Below are 15,685 nucleotides of genomic sequence, written 5' to 3'. Positions count from 1 at the left end.
GCATCCGGCGGCCATTTTGAAACCGCCGAACAGCTGATCTGCGGGCGTCGCAATGCGAGTTTTGCCCATTGCGGCGGTTGGGATGCCATCGCATTAGCGATCCCAAAAAAGGGATTGCTATGCGAATTCATCGTTATACGGTGTGCTTGTTAAGCAAGGCACCACTGTACTTCACAATCATTCAGAGAGAGCCCCAGCACACAGTGGAGGAGAAAAAATGACTTTCAAGGCCCAGAGGTAATACCATGGGCTAGGATGCTGCTGTGAGAGAAGTCACCTGTTACCTCTGCAAGTCAATGGAAGGCACCTTCATCAACCTTCAGAGTTCTAGGCATCTCCCAGCCACACCTTTCTAGGCCTTGCTTGGATGGTGAGAGAAATACTAATTTGCCCCTCCACCAGCATACCCAGTGAATGCATTTTCTCCATTGTAGGCAAAGTTGTGACACACTACCAGTCTCCTTTGGAATGGTGGAACAGTTTAATCCAACTTACAGTGACCCTTTTCCAGAGTTCTCTTTATAGAGAGTACACAGAAACAGTTTACCACTCCCTTTTTCTGGGGGGCACCTTAGGTATCTGCAGCTTTCCCAAGGCCCAAGAGGCCAACTCTTCTCCTTGGAGACACAGTTGGGAATCAAACTCCCAACCTCTGGCTCTCTAGCTAGGTTATCAGATTGACTTTTCTAACAATCAGCCTCTCAGGATAACCTCCTTGCCTGCTTGCCTATCATATTCTCCGTTTGTCTGGCAGTTGCTCCCTGGGAGTTGCTATTTTGTTGTTAGAGTAGTTAAGGCCCTTGACTACTACATAGTGAGATATACCGTTAACCTTCTAGAAGGGTTGTGAACAGGATTCTGTCCAGTGAAGTTGTTTAAGTCAAGCTCCTGGGGGAGGTACTGTATCATAAATTAGAATTTGGAGAGGGAATGATAATAGTTAGATCACACTTACATTTTGAAATGCTGGTAGAGCAAACTCTTCATCCTGCATCTCATCTGTGACCATCTTGCAAGTCTTGTACTCATCCTTCAGTCTTGCATAGTCAAGGTAGTGGAAGACCCTTTTCAGTCTACTTATTAAACAACTTCACTCTTTTTTGCTAGTGTACCTCCTCTTCCCTCCATTCTTAAGATTCTTTACTGGCCTTTGTTTTCTCTAGACACTGGTTGTCATCAGCATAGCCAGTCCAAATTCCTGTCTATTTTGTTGGTGTGAACTTGGCTTGAGCCTGCTGTAGCATTGCCAAGATTCCTTGTTTAGCCCATCCATGTATTTCAAAAGACAAGTTTTGCGGGCTCTTTTCCACATATCTTTCCTCATATTTTCTGAGGCAATGTAGGCTGGCATACATACCTGCATCAATTCTCTGGTGCCCAGGGGGAAATTTCATTGTGTTTGCTTTGGTTGTAGAGAATGAAAGGAAGTAGCCTGTCCTTGTTACTTTGGTAGTACCTTCTTGGGATGCGACGGAAGGAAGCAGCTGTCGCTGACTGGCATGATAGAAGCAGGAGCCTGTCATTTGCTGAGGTTAAACTTTTTAGGGTTTTGTATACACCCCTCTTTCCTCTGCAAGGAGAGCCACCAAGAGGCTTGATTGTTACTGCATGCCTCTGTCCAGTTTTCCCAGAGTGGCACTCTGGTGAAGAGCCTCTTGGCAGATCTCTGCACATGTCTCCATTCTCTGCAAGGAAAGTCACTGGGAGGCCTGTGTGGGTTTGGGTTGGTGAGAGACAGACAACCTTTCCCAAAGGACGTAGAAGATGAGATCACACTGCAGCAGATGTCATTATCTTTCCTGGGCATGAAAGACCCCATGGCTGTTATTGATTGGTAGATGAGATATGCTTCCCTGTTGTACTCTCCACAAGTCATAGCAGCAGCCATAGCTTTTAAATATTGTCTTTTTAATTATCTAAGCCACCTTGGTTCATTTAAGGAGAAAGGTGGTGTGTGTGAGCCGGGTAGGTGAGGCTCATCAGCCATGGAAGGCAGCCCATCTAGGAGAAGGAAAACTCCGATTTCAAACTTCCACTGCCTTGTGGCTATATCCACTGATGGAAAAGGCTTCAGGAGTTAACTTAGAGGCAAAATCTGGAGCTGGAGTCCTGAAGGCAGTTCGTGTCGTTCTGCCAACTCCTGCGACGTTGGTGGAATCAATTGTATTGGCTCTTGCCTTTCCATTGGACCATTTCAGCAACGTGGAGAGGGGGGATCTGCTGCTTGGGTAACAGCCTATCCTCCATATTACTTTACCCAGGCTTCATGCTCTGGAGAGGACACTCCTCGATTCAGAGCATGTTACCATAGTCTCTCAAGACTGAAAGATGTCTGTGGTGTGTGTGTTAAAATATTTCAAATAAATTTAAATAAATAAATAAATAAAGTAAATATAGGGAAGTTGTATCATGTATTTATTCTGGGGACGGGCAGGGCAGGTGTTCTATCCATAACCAATCACAAACTCATAGGAGCTTGGGAGACCTAGACACAGTAGCCAAACAATGTGGGGCAGTTCCATGGGGTAGTTCCAAGTGGAACATAACTTTGAACATGTCTGAACTTGGAAAGGTGCATGTCATATAACCAGCACCTCATTAATTAGTAGTAGTTCATTACTGTGACTTACCTGGTTTCACTTAATGCCTGCATAAATTTTCAGTAGTATTCTGGCCCTAAAGTCTAAGGTCTGTATGTCATCAAAACTGATAGCGCTGCATAGGACCATCACTCTGATGTGTGCTTGCAGGAAAGGTTTTTTTTTTCATTGCAAGACAGTGATTGGAAATAATGCCAAAGACCTGGGATGGAAAGGGTTAGAATTTATCCTGAATAGTACAGGGCAGCTGAGCCCCAGTCTGTATATCCTTTATTTAGATACAGAACATGCTTTTGCACATGCCTTATATGTTATAAGATGACTAAAAAAGCCCAAAAAAAGAATTGACTTTTGCAGGTGTTCTCTTGTACATATTTATTCTTTTAAAAGCATAATACTTAGCCATTGCAATAATTAAAGCTGTTGCTAATTTATTTTGCTGAATGTTGCACCACAGAACTGAAATTTAGTGTTTCTTTGTTCTTCCTAGGAATCAACCCTAAAAAGTGTATTGAGTGCCTTGTGGAATTTGTCAGCACACTGCACTGAGAATAAAGCCGATATCTGTGCTGTGGATGGTGCTCTTGCCTTTTTAGTTGGCACACTGACTTACCGGAGCCAAACAAACACTTTAGCAATCATTGAAAGTGGAGGAGGAATACTCCGTAATGTCTCTAGCTTAATTGCTACAAATGAGGACCACAGGTAAATCTACCATCTAGTCACTTAATTTATTTTCCATTAATATATGTAAAAGCACCTTAATCTTTGCAGATGAAATGGCTCCCAGAATAGTTTACCGATAAATAAAAAACTACATCCAGGTCCTCAGACCGATTTTCTAAAATACATGTTATTTAAAAAAATATGGAGGGGGGGAGGAGGAGAGAAGCAAATTGTGATAAACAGACCTTAAAGATATGGAGTTGATTTAAGGATCAATTGGGACAGAAACGGTTTACAAAGAGGAGAAACCAAAAAGAATGTTCTTTTAGACAAAAATACAGTGACTTGGCACTGTTTTACATCTTTTTTTCTATTCCCTGTTGGAAAAGGTGCTCCCAATTGATCATTGAGGTGGAGGCAGAAACAAGGGGCTAAACCTAGTTATTATTTCCAAACAGAGTAGACCAATTGAATCAATTAGCATAGCTATATGTCAGCTTACCATTGTCCCATTGATTTAATGGGTCACTCTTGTTGGGACGAACCTTTGAACTTGGGCTGGAAGCACCTACTTAACAGAGATATCAATGTGGCCCTGCTTCTGTTCTCACCTTTTGCTGTAGATCCCTGTCTTCCAGTTTTATCTGCTATGTGTGCAGTAGGTTTTACATGGTGTGTGAAATGCTGGCATAACAAATATTACCAGGAATTTCATGAAATATATATTGAACTATACGGTCTTTATGCTAATTTGTTGTAATGTTTTTAAAAGAGCAGTGTTCAAATAGGACACTGAGAACTTTCTGTACACAACAAAAAATCAAGTTGTCAGCAGTGCTATTTGTTTTGAAGTACAGTGGTGCCTCGCTTAGCGATGTTAATTAGTTCCGAAAAATCACTGCTAAGCGATTCCATCGCTAATCGAAACGCAGTTTCCCATTGAAATGCATTGAAAACCGGATAATCCGTTCCAATAGGAACGAATTGCCGTCCTCAAGTGAAAATCGCCATAGGAAGCATCGCTAAGCGAAACGCGGTTCCCCAATTGAAATGCATTGAAACCTATTCAGTGCATCTCAATGAGGGAAAAAAATACAACAACAAATTTAAAAAGAGTCAGAACAAAGTCAAATTTGGTTAACAAAGGGTTTATTAAGTGCACTTTATGATTTCAAACATTTTAAACAGTAAACTTTAACTTTATAAATAACAGGAAAACATTTAAAAAACAGCAAACATGAGGCTGTCTAAACCATCGTTAAGCAAAACAGGGGACCCAAAATTTAATCGCTATGCGAAGCATGGTCCCAACCATTGCTAAGCGGAAATCGCCCATAGGGACCATCACTAAACGAAGCGCAAAAACGCTCCGAATAAGTCGCCGCTAAGCTATTTCGTCGCTAAACGGAGCGCCCGTTAAGCGAGGCACCACTGTACTACTATTATTGTACTGTTGTTTTCGGTTTTATTGTTTAATTAACTGATTAAGCATTTTTAAGAGATTGATTAAAATAGGCTTGATTCCAAATCATAGCATACTACAGACATATATTACACAGTACATGTATATACACACACAAACAGCACAGCTATGTGAAGTCATCTGTTTTAGAAAACTGTTCTCAGTGTTCGCACCAAAGATTTTTATGTAAGGACTGTAGCAAATCTAGTGATCCTGCCTGAAACCAGTGATTCTTTGGGTTCAGGGCTCACAGTTTGGTTTGGGGAGGAGTTCTGGCCAGAAATGGTTTTGAAGGGAAGATACTTGTGCAGACAACCCCAGACTTTAAAAGAAAAAAGAGTAATGTAAAAGTCTTTGTTATTCTTTTAAATGGCAGCAAGAGTGGAACTTGCTCCTGCTACACTAGGTGACTTGTAATTTTTCTTTTTTAAGATGAAAGTGGTGGAAGGAAAGATAGGAAGACTTCTCTGTCACTATAGTAAATACTTCTCCTCTGAACATCACCTATCCTCATACAGTTTTTTGTTGTGTCCATCCAAATTAGGACCAAACAGCTGCTCTAATTTGCTCTCCTAAAATTGGGGTTAGAGTTGGGGATAACTGTTTCAGTGCAGTCTTACAGCATTCATGTACACAGCCTTCTTCTTTAGATCCCATCTTTAAGTGAACTGACAACAGTGAATACTTTTCTTTGGGCTTAAGGGGACAGTATTATCAATTGAAAATGTAGTTTTTTTCTGAAGTTGAAAGTAAATGTGACTAGATTGATGCTTATTTTCTTAATTTTCTTAATTTCAGGCAAATTCTAAGAGAGAACAGCTGCTTGCAAACCCTTTTACATCACTTGAAGTCTCACAGTTTGACAATAGTCAGTAATGCATGTGGAACTCTGTGGAATCTCTCTGCACGGAATGCAAAGGACCAGGAAGCATTATGGGACATGGGAGCGGTTAGCATGCTAAAAAATCTCATACATTCAAAGCACAAGATGATAGCCATGGGCAGTGCTGCAGCTCTGAGGAACCTAATGGCAAACAGACCTGCAAAATATAAAGATGCAAACATTATGTCCCCAGGATCAAGCTTGCCATCTCTTCATGTCAGAAAACAAAAGGCACTGGAAGCAGAGTTAGATGCCCAACATTTATCTGAGACTTTTGACAATATTGATAACTTAAGTCCCAAAACATCTCACCGTAATAAGCAAAGGCATAAACAGAATCTGTACAGTGAATATGTTTTGGATGGTAATCGGCATGAAGATGGAGTTTGTAGGTCAGAAAATTATAATAGTAGTAATGTACTTTCACCTTATTTAAACACGACAGTACTGCCTGCTTCCTCTTCCTCAAGCAGAGGAAATACTGAGAGTTCTCGGTCTGAAAAGGACAGAAGTTTGGATAGAGAGCGGGCAGTAGGATTGAGCAACTATCACTCAGCAACAGAAAATTCTGGGAGCTCTTCTAAACGAATAGGAATGCAGATCTCTACTACTGCAGCCCAGATTTCAAAAGTGATGGAAGAAGTGACAAATATGCATGTTCCACAAGAAGAGAGAAGTAATGGATCTGTAACTGAAATGCACTGTTTGTCTGAAGACAGAAATGGTTTAAGAAGAACAGCCACTGGCCATTCTCACACAAATAATTACAACTTTCCTAAATCTGAAAACAGGACATGCTCTGTACCTTATGCAAAAGTAGAGTATAAGAGAGCCTCTAATGATAGTTTAAACAGTGTCAGCAGCAGTGATGGGTATGGTAAAAGAGGACAAATGAAGCCTATTGAATCTTATTCTGAAGATGAAGAAAGCAAATTCTGCAATTATGAACAGTATCCTGCAGATTTAGCCCATAAAATACACAGTGCTAATCATATGGATGACAATGATGGAGAACTCGATACCCCAATAAATTATAGCCTGAAGTACTCTGATGAACAGTTAAATTCTGGAAGGCAGAGCCCATCTCAGAATGAAAGATGGGCTAGATCCAAACATATTATAGAGGATGAAACAAAGCAGAATGAACAAAGACAATCCAGAAGTCAAAGTGGTGCATACCCTGTGTACTCTGAAACTGGAGATAATAAACATATGAGCTACCAGTCACCTTTTGGACAGCCAGAGTGTGTCTCTCCTTTCAGATCAAGAGACTCCAGCAATTCAGAACAAAACAGAACAGGCTGCAATCATGGAATAAATCCAAATGTGAACCAGTCTTTACATCAAGTTGATGATTATGAAGATGATAAGCCAACCAACTATAGCGAGCGTTACTCTGAGGAGGAGCAACATGAAGAGGAAGACCATCCAACTAATTATAGTATAAAATACAATGAAGAGGAGCATCATGTAGATCAGCCTATTGATTACAGTCTTAAATATTCAACAGATGTTCCTCCTTCAGCACAAAAGCCATCTTTTTCTTTTTCAAAAAGTCCATCTGTACAGAGTTCTAAAACTGATCATATTTCATCAAGCAGTGGAAATACATCAACCTCGGCTGGCTCAAAGAGACATAACCAGCTGCTTCCAAATTCTGCTCAGAGTAGGACAGTTCATACTCAGAAGTCTGCATCCTGCAAAGCACCCTCCATTAACCAGGAAACAATACAGACCTATTGTGTGGAAGATACACCAATATGTTTTTCAAGATGTAGCTCTCTGTCATCGTTGTCTTCAGCTGAAGATGAAACTGGACGTGACCAAACAACACGTGTAGTAGATACTGACAATTCTCACAAGATAGGGGGAATGAAAGAAAATAGTGGGAATCTGTCTGCCACAGGTACTGTAAATGAGACCTCATCAACCTCTCCACACATTCGAACAAAATCAAATAGGCTTCAGGCTTCTAATCTATCTCCTTCTGATTCAGCAAGACATAAAACTGTTGAATTTTCTTCAGGTGCCAAATCTCCTTCAAAAAGTGGTGCTCAGACTCCCAAGAGCCCACCAGAACATTATGTGCAGGAGACTCCACTCATGTTTAGCAGATGTACCTCTGTGAGCTCCTTGGATAGTTTTGAGAGCCGTTCAATTGCTAGCTCTGTTCAGAGTGAGCCTTGCAGCGGGATGGTAAGTGGTATTATAAGTCCAAGTGACCTTCCAGATAGTCCTGGGCAAACAATGCCACCAAGTAGAAGTAAAACTCCACCACCTCCACAGGTGGCACAAGTGAAGAGAGAAGCAGCCAAAGCTAAAGTTCCCAGTACTGAAAAAAGAGAATCTGGGCCGAGGCAAACAACTGTGAATGCAGCTGTTCAAAGAGTACAAGTATTGCAAGACGCAGACACTTTGTTACATTTTGCTACAGAAAGTACACCAGATGGCTTTTCTTGTTCATCAAGTCTAAGTGCCTTGAGTCTTGATGAACCATTTATACAAAAAGATGTAGAGTTGAGAATAATGCCCCCAGTACATGAAAATGACAATGGGAATGAAGCAGAACTTGAACAACCAAATGAAACAGCAGATAAACAAGAAAATATTACAGAAAAACCCACAGAAACTGAAAAAAATATACTGGATGATTCTGATGAAGATGATATAGAAATATTGGAAGAATGTATTATTTCTGCTATGCCAACAAAATCTTCACGTAAAGCCAAAAAGCCTTCACAGATAACTACTTCAAAAACACCTCCACCTGTCGCTAGGAAACCGAGCCAGCTTCCTGTATATAAACTTATCCCGTCCCAAAGCAGGTTGCATTCTCAGAAGCATGTTAGCTTCACACCTGGAGATGATATGCCACGTGTGTATTGTGTTGAAGGAACACCAATAAATTTTTCAACTGCAACTTCATTGAGTGACCTTACAATAGAATCACCACCAAACGAACTGGCCAATACAGAGACTGCTGATACAGGGGTAGACTCAACCAAGTTTGAAAAGAGAGATACCATTCCCACAGAAGGCAGAAATACTGATGATTCTCAGAGAGGAAAAAATGTAGTGGGGATTACTGCTGGGTTAGATGATGATAAAGCAGAAGAAGGTGATGATATCCTGGCAGAATGTATTAATTCTGCTATGCCAAAAGGGAAAAGTCACAAGCCTTTCAGAGTGAAAAAGATAATGGATCAGATCCAGCAAGCATCGACAACCTCATCAGTAGGTAATAAAAATCAACTGGAAGTTGAGAAAAAGAAACCAACATCACCAGTAAAACCCATGTCTCTTAGTAATGACTACAGAGCACGTTTACGAAAAACCTCCGAGCCAAAAAGTAATTTTAGTAGTGAACGGGCCTATACCGACAACAAAGATACAAAGAAGCAAAACCCTAAAAACAACTCAAGAGATTTTAATGATAAACTTCCAAATAATGAAGAACGTACAAGAGGAAGCTTTGCATTTGATTCTCCCCACCACTACACTCCAATTGAGGGAACACCATATTGTTTTTCACGAAATGACTCTTTGAGTTCTCTTGATTTTGATGATGATGTGGATCTTTCAAGAGAAAAAGCAGAACTGAGAAAGGATAAGGAAAGTGAAAATAAATCCAGCAGCAATGCAGACCAGGTTTCAAATCAGCAATCAACAAGTAGAATGCAGGCTTGTCAAAAACATACCCCAGGAGGAAGAAGCCAATCAAAGTCATTGGGGCAGAAACAAATCCCATTCTCTCAGTCATCCAAAGATATTGCAGACAGGAGTGCTGTTACAGATGAGAAAACACAAAATTTTGCAATAGAAAATACTCCTGTTTGTTTCTCCCGTAATTCTTCTCTGAGTTCCCTCAGTGATATTGATCAAGAAAACAATAACAACAAAGAAAATGAATCTATAGAACAAATAGAACCATCTGGTGCACAGATGGAATCAAGTAGGCCCCAAGTTTCTGGCTATGCTCCTAAATCATTCCATGTTGAAGATACTCCTGTATGTTTTTCAAGAAACAGTTCCCTTAGTTCTCTTAGTATTGATTCAGAAGATGATCTTCTGCAGGAATGTATTAGTTCTGCCATGCCTAAAAAGAAAAAGCCTTCAAGAGCAAAAGGGGACAATGAAAAGAATAGCTCTAGAAGCATGGGAGGCATTTTGGCAGAAGACCTGACACTAGATTTGAAAGATATACAAAGACCTGATTCAGAGCATGGTTTTTCACCCGATTCAGAAAATTTTGACTGGAAAGCTATTCAGGAGGGTGCAAATTCTATCGTTAGCAGCCTGCATCAAGCTGCTGCTGCAGCATCACTGTCTAGGCAAGCTTCATCAGACTCAGATTCAATCCTTTCGTTAAAATCTGGCATTTCCTTGGGATCACCATTTCATCTTACACCAGACCAAGAAGACAAACCTTTTACTAGTAACAAGGGTCCAAGAATTATTAAACCGGGAGAAAAGAGTACATTGGAAACAAAGAAAGTAGAATCTGAAAATAAAGGTATCAAAGGAGGAAAGAAGGTATATAGAAGTATGATTACAGGTAAAGCTCGTTCTAATTCAGAACTTACAAGTCACTTGAAACAGCCTTCACAAACAAATATGCCCTCCATTTCCCGAGGCAGGACAATGATTCATATTCCAGGAGTTCGAAATAGTTCTTCAAGTACAAGTCCAGTTTCTAAAAAAGGGCCACAGCTAAAGGGAACAGCCTCTAAAAGTCCTAACGATACCCAAAATTCTACTAGTTCTCCCAGAGTAACCAAGTCATCTGTGAAATCTGAGCCAAGCCCTATATCTAGACAGCCATCTCAACAGGGTGGATCAAGTAAAGGACCTTCTAGGTCTGGATCTAGAGATTCTACACCTTCAAGACCACAGCAACAACAATTAAGCAGGCCTTTGCCGTCTCCTGGCCGAAATTCCATTTCACCAGGCAGAAATGGCATAAGTCCTCCTAATAAACTCTCCCAACTGCCAAGAACATCATCTCCAAGTACAGCTTCCACCAAGTCTTCAGGTTCAGGAAGAATGGCATATACATCACCAGGGAGACAGATGAGCCAGCAAACTGTGGCAAAACAAACTGCATTGCCTAAAAGTACTAGTGGCATTCCTAGAAGTGAATCGGCCTCAAAAGGATTAAATCAAGTTGCTGGTATCAATGGATCAAACAAAAAGGTGGATCTATCTAGAATGTCATCAACAAAGTCCAGTGGGAGTGAATCTGATAGATCAGAGAGACCTGTTTTAGTACGCCAGTCAACTTTTATTAAAGAAACTCCAAGTCCCACTCTACGAAGGAAATTAGAAGAGTCTGCTTCATTTGAATCTTTGTCTCCTTCTAGACCAGATTCACCCACTCAGTCCCAAACACAGACTCCAGTTTTAAGTCCTTCACTTCCTGATATGTCTTTATCTACTCATTCGGCTATCCAAGCTAGTGGTTGGCGAAAGCTGCCTCCTAGCCTGAGCCCTTCTTTAGAATACAGCGATGGAAGGCCAACAAAGCGACATGACATAACCCGATCTCACTCCGAAAGTCCTTCCAGACTGCCGATTAATAGATCAGGGACATGGAAGCGTGAGCACAGTAAACACTCCTCATCACTTCCTCGTGTCAGCACTTGGCGAAGAACTGGAAGTTCTTCCTCAATTCTTTCAGCCTCCTCAGAGTCCAGTGAAAAAGCAAAAAGTGAGGATGAGAAGCAACATGTAAGTTCTTTTTCTGGACTCAAGCAGTCTAAAGAGACTCAATCATCAACAAAAGGTACTTGGAGAAAGATAAAAGAAAATGAAATTCCTCAGATAATGACGAGTCCTCCTCAGAATACCTCATCAGGTGCTACCAACGGTGCTGATTCAAAAACTTTAATTTACCAGATGGCACCTGCTGTTTCTAAGACAGAGGATGTGTGGGTAAGGATAGAAGACTGCCCTATTAATAATCCTAGATCTGGGAAATCTCCTACAGGAAATACTCCACCTATTATTGACAGTGTTTCAGAGAAAGGGAATGTGAATAGTAAAGAGTCTAAGGATCCTCATGGGAAACAAAATGCAGGGAATGGAAATGTCATTGTTCGTACCATGGGTTTAGAAAGCCGTCTGAATTCATTTATTCAAGTAGATAGTCAAGATAAGAAAGGAACTGAAACAAAACCAGTGATAAGCAATTCTACCCCTGCTCCAGAGACTAGTGAAAACATGGTTAATGAGCGTACACCATTCAGTTCTAGCAGCTCAAGCAAACATAGTTCCCCCAGTGGTGCTGTTGCAGCACGAGTGACTCCTTTCAATTATAATCCAAGTCCCAGAAAAAGCAGTGTGGATAATAGTTCTGTTCGGCCATCACAGATACCAACACCAGTAAATAACAGTACGAAGAAACGAGATTCAAAAACTGAGAATACTGATTCAAGTGGCAGTCAAAGTCCTAAGCGCCATTCTGGGTCCTATCTGGTGACTTCTGTTTAACAAAAAAATTCTGATGTATTATGCTATACGTGGAACCTTTTAAGGAAAATATAATAAATTGTTTTTCTTGTCTTTTTGTAAATAGATTTGATTATGTAGAGGGTTCTTGTTCTGGAAGCCATATTTGATATTCTTTATTTTCACTGATAATGTTTGAGGGATTCCCAACTAATAATTTAGCAATAAAATTGCTAAAGTGATTATATTTGTACAGTATGTTTTACATATATTTAATTAACATCCCGTAACTTTAATTTTTGGTGGGTTGGGGGAATTTGGGGAAGATGAACAACAGAGATTCAAAGAAATCTATTGCTGTATTGCTCATTTCTAGATTTGCAAAATGACTCAACTTGCATCAGGGAGAAATTGGTATTTATGCAAAAAAAAGAAAGAAAGAAAAAAGAAGGAATACTCCATCTTAATATTTGTGAAGCCACCTAATCTTATTAGTAATCATGTGGCTGTGAAATTCACAGTAATATGGTTTCTGCTGAACAAGCCTGTTTTTTCTGCATGGATAAAACTGATGGTTCATTTTCTGAAATGATGATTAACATTTCTGTGGTCACATAATGTGTATAGATAGTTATGGTGTAATGATTACCTATTGGTTTTGTGCTCTGGCAAAAACAGAAAAAGAAAAAGAAACAAGAAAATCTGTGTATGTGTAAACCTTGATCAAAATTATTTTACCAGAACTAGATTTTAACTGACAGTAGGTAGGATTTTTGCTATGCTGTAACTTGTTGTATATTCTGGTATTTGAGGTGAGATGGCTGCTCTTTTATTAATGAGACATGGGCAAGGTCTCAACAGAACTAAATGAACATTTCAGAATAAATTATTGCTGTATGTACTATTTGTTGTGTGTTACTTTTGCAGTACCTAAGAAATCAATGTTTAATTTTGATATTTTTGTGAAGTCCTCTTCATATGATGTACTGATGCACTTACTCAAAAGGCTTTTGAGGTATAATCTATATTCCATTAAAGTAAATGGAAACATGCACAAATTTTAATGGAACTGGATTGTGCCCACTGCCCATTACAGTCACACACTGGTTTTCTTCCAGTTTATAGTAGCTGTTTAATATACATGTCAACAGCTGCAGCATTGAAATAGAGCACTGGGGGTTTTGATTGGTATTTAATTTGATTTTAGGAAAAGAAAGAGGCTAAAGGAAGTACTTCCATAAATGTGTGTGTGCTAAAATGCATAGTTTTCATATTACTTACCCTAGAATGTTGTTCACTGTACAAATAAGACTCACAATTCTGGAGGTGAAAGTAAAGGGAGAGGGTTGATTGGAAGTTTGTGTCAAGTATTTTTTATTTTTTAAAATTGGGTAATGCAGTTGAGATGAATAGATTAAATTGAAGTGTCTTTGCACTTGAGACTAAATTTAAGTGTCTTAGTAGAAAAATAACACTTGTACTTTAAGCCTCTCTGGGAAAACCAACTTTGTATTTCAGTATGCTTTTACTTTAGAGACCTTCATTAGACTGTATACAACAGAAGTACTCTGCTAAACTTAAGTGCCTCTCTTCAAACACAGCAACGTGTGTGTGCACATGGTTACAACAGTAGTAAGCAAGTCAAGTGTGTATCTCAGGCTGTTTTTTTGTTATTACAACTATATATGTGTTTGATAGTAGGGATCAAAATCTGTTTATATATGTCCTCAAATATGCCGGTTTAACTATTAATATGGGCAGTGCTTCTCATCCTGGTGCACTAGTGCATGTGTTATAGTATTGCTTCTGCTTTTTCATCATATTCTCTACATTTGGCTAAAAATGTAATCTTTTTCAAAAATAAAATCAGTATCTGGCATCACACCTAACATGACCATTTCATATTTTGAGGGCATGCCAGACAGAGTCTTTGGCTCGGACATTCACTGCTTATTCTGGTGCAGCTGCAAGGGGGTGATCAGAAAACTGCACTTTCATTTTTTAGCCATTGTTTATGGTTGCATCTGAACCCTAAATAGTGATTAATTTTAACTATTTAGCGAAAAAAGCTATCTTTATAAACTGGTTGGAAGATGGCTATTTTCTATTAACCATAGTTAAGACTAACTGCAATTTGGATTCATATTTCATAGGCTGTGGTTAGCCTAAGATGGAAATGAAAGCTGTCAAACTCTTCATGCCCACCTAGAGGAGGAAGACAAATGATATAGTGCATATTGTAATGAAAAATCAAGGATTCGCTTTGTGTGAACGTACTCTTTATTATCATTGGCCTTCCTTAAAACTCCTTCCCCTTTCCTTAAGGGGCTGGTGAGTCCAACAATGCTTTGAAATAACAGCAGCAAGAACATGAAAGTAAGTTAGCTTAATTGATGTCTCACAAAATGTGTTATTAAGCTTTCTGTTTCTCATTCTCCATTAAATATGATTCATACTTTACACACTGCCTTTTAACTGGACATATTTACTGGCATACCATATTGGTAGAATATCTTATAGGGACATGAGCCTTGCCTATCTGATACATGGTCATTGTGATACATTTACGTATGTTTCAGTGTACTTTATATACAACATCAAATACAGTATTTGTTCATCAGTGTGATTCACTTTCATTCCCTTTTCTTCAGCTGTTGCTATAAGAAAAGGGGGTGTAGAACAAGGGAAGAGTTAACCAAGGGGTTGCATGTATCCCCTACTGCTGCCTATCAAGCTTTAATGGCAAGTTGATGTCACTGATGCTGTTAAATTTGTACTTGCTAATTGCTACTATTTTTATTTCTACTGAACTTAATCACTGGTTTATAAGAGTGATGCACCACACAGTATGGGCAAAACTAAGTGAAGAAATTAACATTTTTAAAATCCCACTGGCTCTTTTAAAGCTTTTCTGCTTCCTTCCCCAGCTCTAATAATGAAAACTCTATTAATTTTCTCCATGTCCTTGATTTTTTTTGTGAATTAATGTACAAACCAAGACTTTTTCTTTTGTGATGTATTTCTGCCTTCTGTTGAAATAAATGATTTTTACAATGTTCATGTAAAAAGAGAGAGAGAAAATAGCCGAAGAAAAATAAGAAATGTGCAAATTGTATTATTTCCTTTTTAAAAAACAAGAAGCATACTTTTTTAGTTACAGTATATGTGGCATAGGGATGTATTTATTTTAAGGCTGTGACCATATTTGTGTTCTAAGACTATTACTGCCCCATATCCTTCTGTTTGAAAATATTAATTGAACTGTGGTCTTCAATTTATGTCTTCAATTAAATAATTTATTGTTCCAAGTTGTTTTTTTATCTTCTGTAATATGCTTTCTCAGAAACCTGTAAGCTATTACATATACACTGTGTCTCACAATGTAAAATTCAAATAGTCTGATAATTTTCATATTGATCTAACAAACGTACCATGACCAGATATCTGAGATAGCCATTTCCAAAGCAGTACCTCTGACTATTAACACGTTTCAGAAGCTTACGTTTCTTTGTATATTTTTAATGTGTGAAAGCAACCACAAAATTAAAATTTGGAACTTTGTGTTTAACAAAATTTAATCCCTAACAGTAGGGTTGGATGACTTCTAAGTTCCTCAGATCTACCTAT

General features: G+C 39.1%; 1 protein-coding gene across 3 annotated transcripts in view; it reads left to right on the top strand.

Moving 5' to 3' along the window:
* Positions 1 to 15,366, top strand: part of APC (APC regulator of Wnt signaling pathway) — a 107,043-nt gene extending 91,677 nt beyond the window's left edge. For all 3 annotated transcript variants that reach the window (XM_020780014.3, XM_072992455.2, XM_072992454.2), the window contains 2 exons: positions 3,091 to 3,305; positions 5,527 to 15,366. In XM_020780014.3, the coding sequence (XP_020635673.2) occupies positions 3,091 to 3,305; positions 5,527 to 12,100 (6,789 nt within the window). In that variant the 3' untranslated portion in view covers positions 12,101 to 15,366. The remainder of the gene's footprint in view (positions 1 to 3,090; positions 3,306 to 5,526) is intronic.
* Positions 15,367 to 15,685: the final 319 nt, after the last annotated feature.

Source organism: Pogona vitticeps, chromosome 2 (genome assembly GCF_051106095.1).
Source record: "Pogona vitticeps strain Pit_001003342236 chromosome 2, PviZW2.1, whole genome shotgun sequence".
NCBI classification, from domain to species: Eukaryota; Metazoa; Chordata; class Lepidosauria; order Squamata; family Agamidae; genus Pogona; species Pogona vitticeps.
The sequence above is the reverse complement of the archived record's forward strand: the minus strand, read 5'-3'. Positions and strand labels throughout refer to the sequence as shown.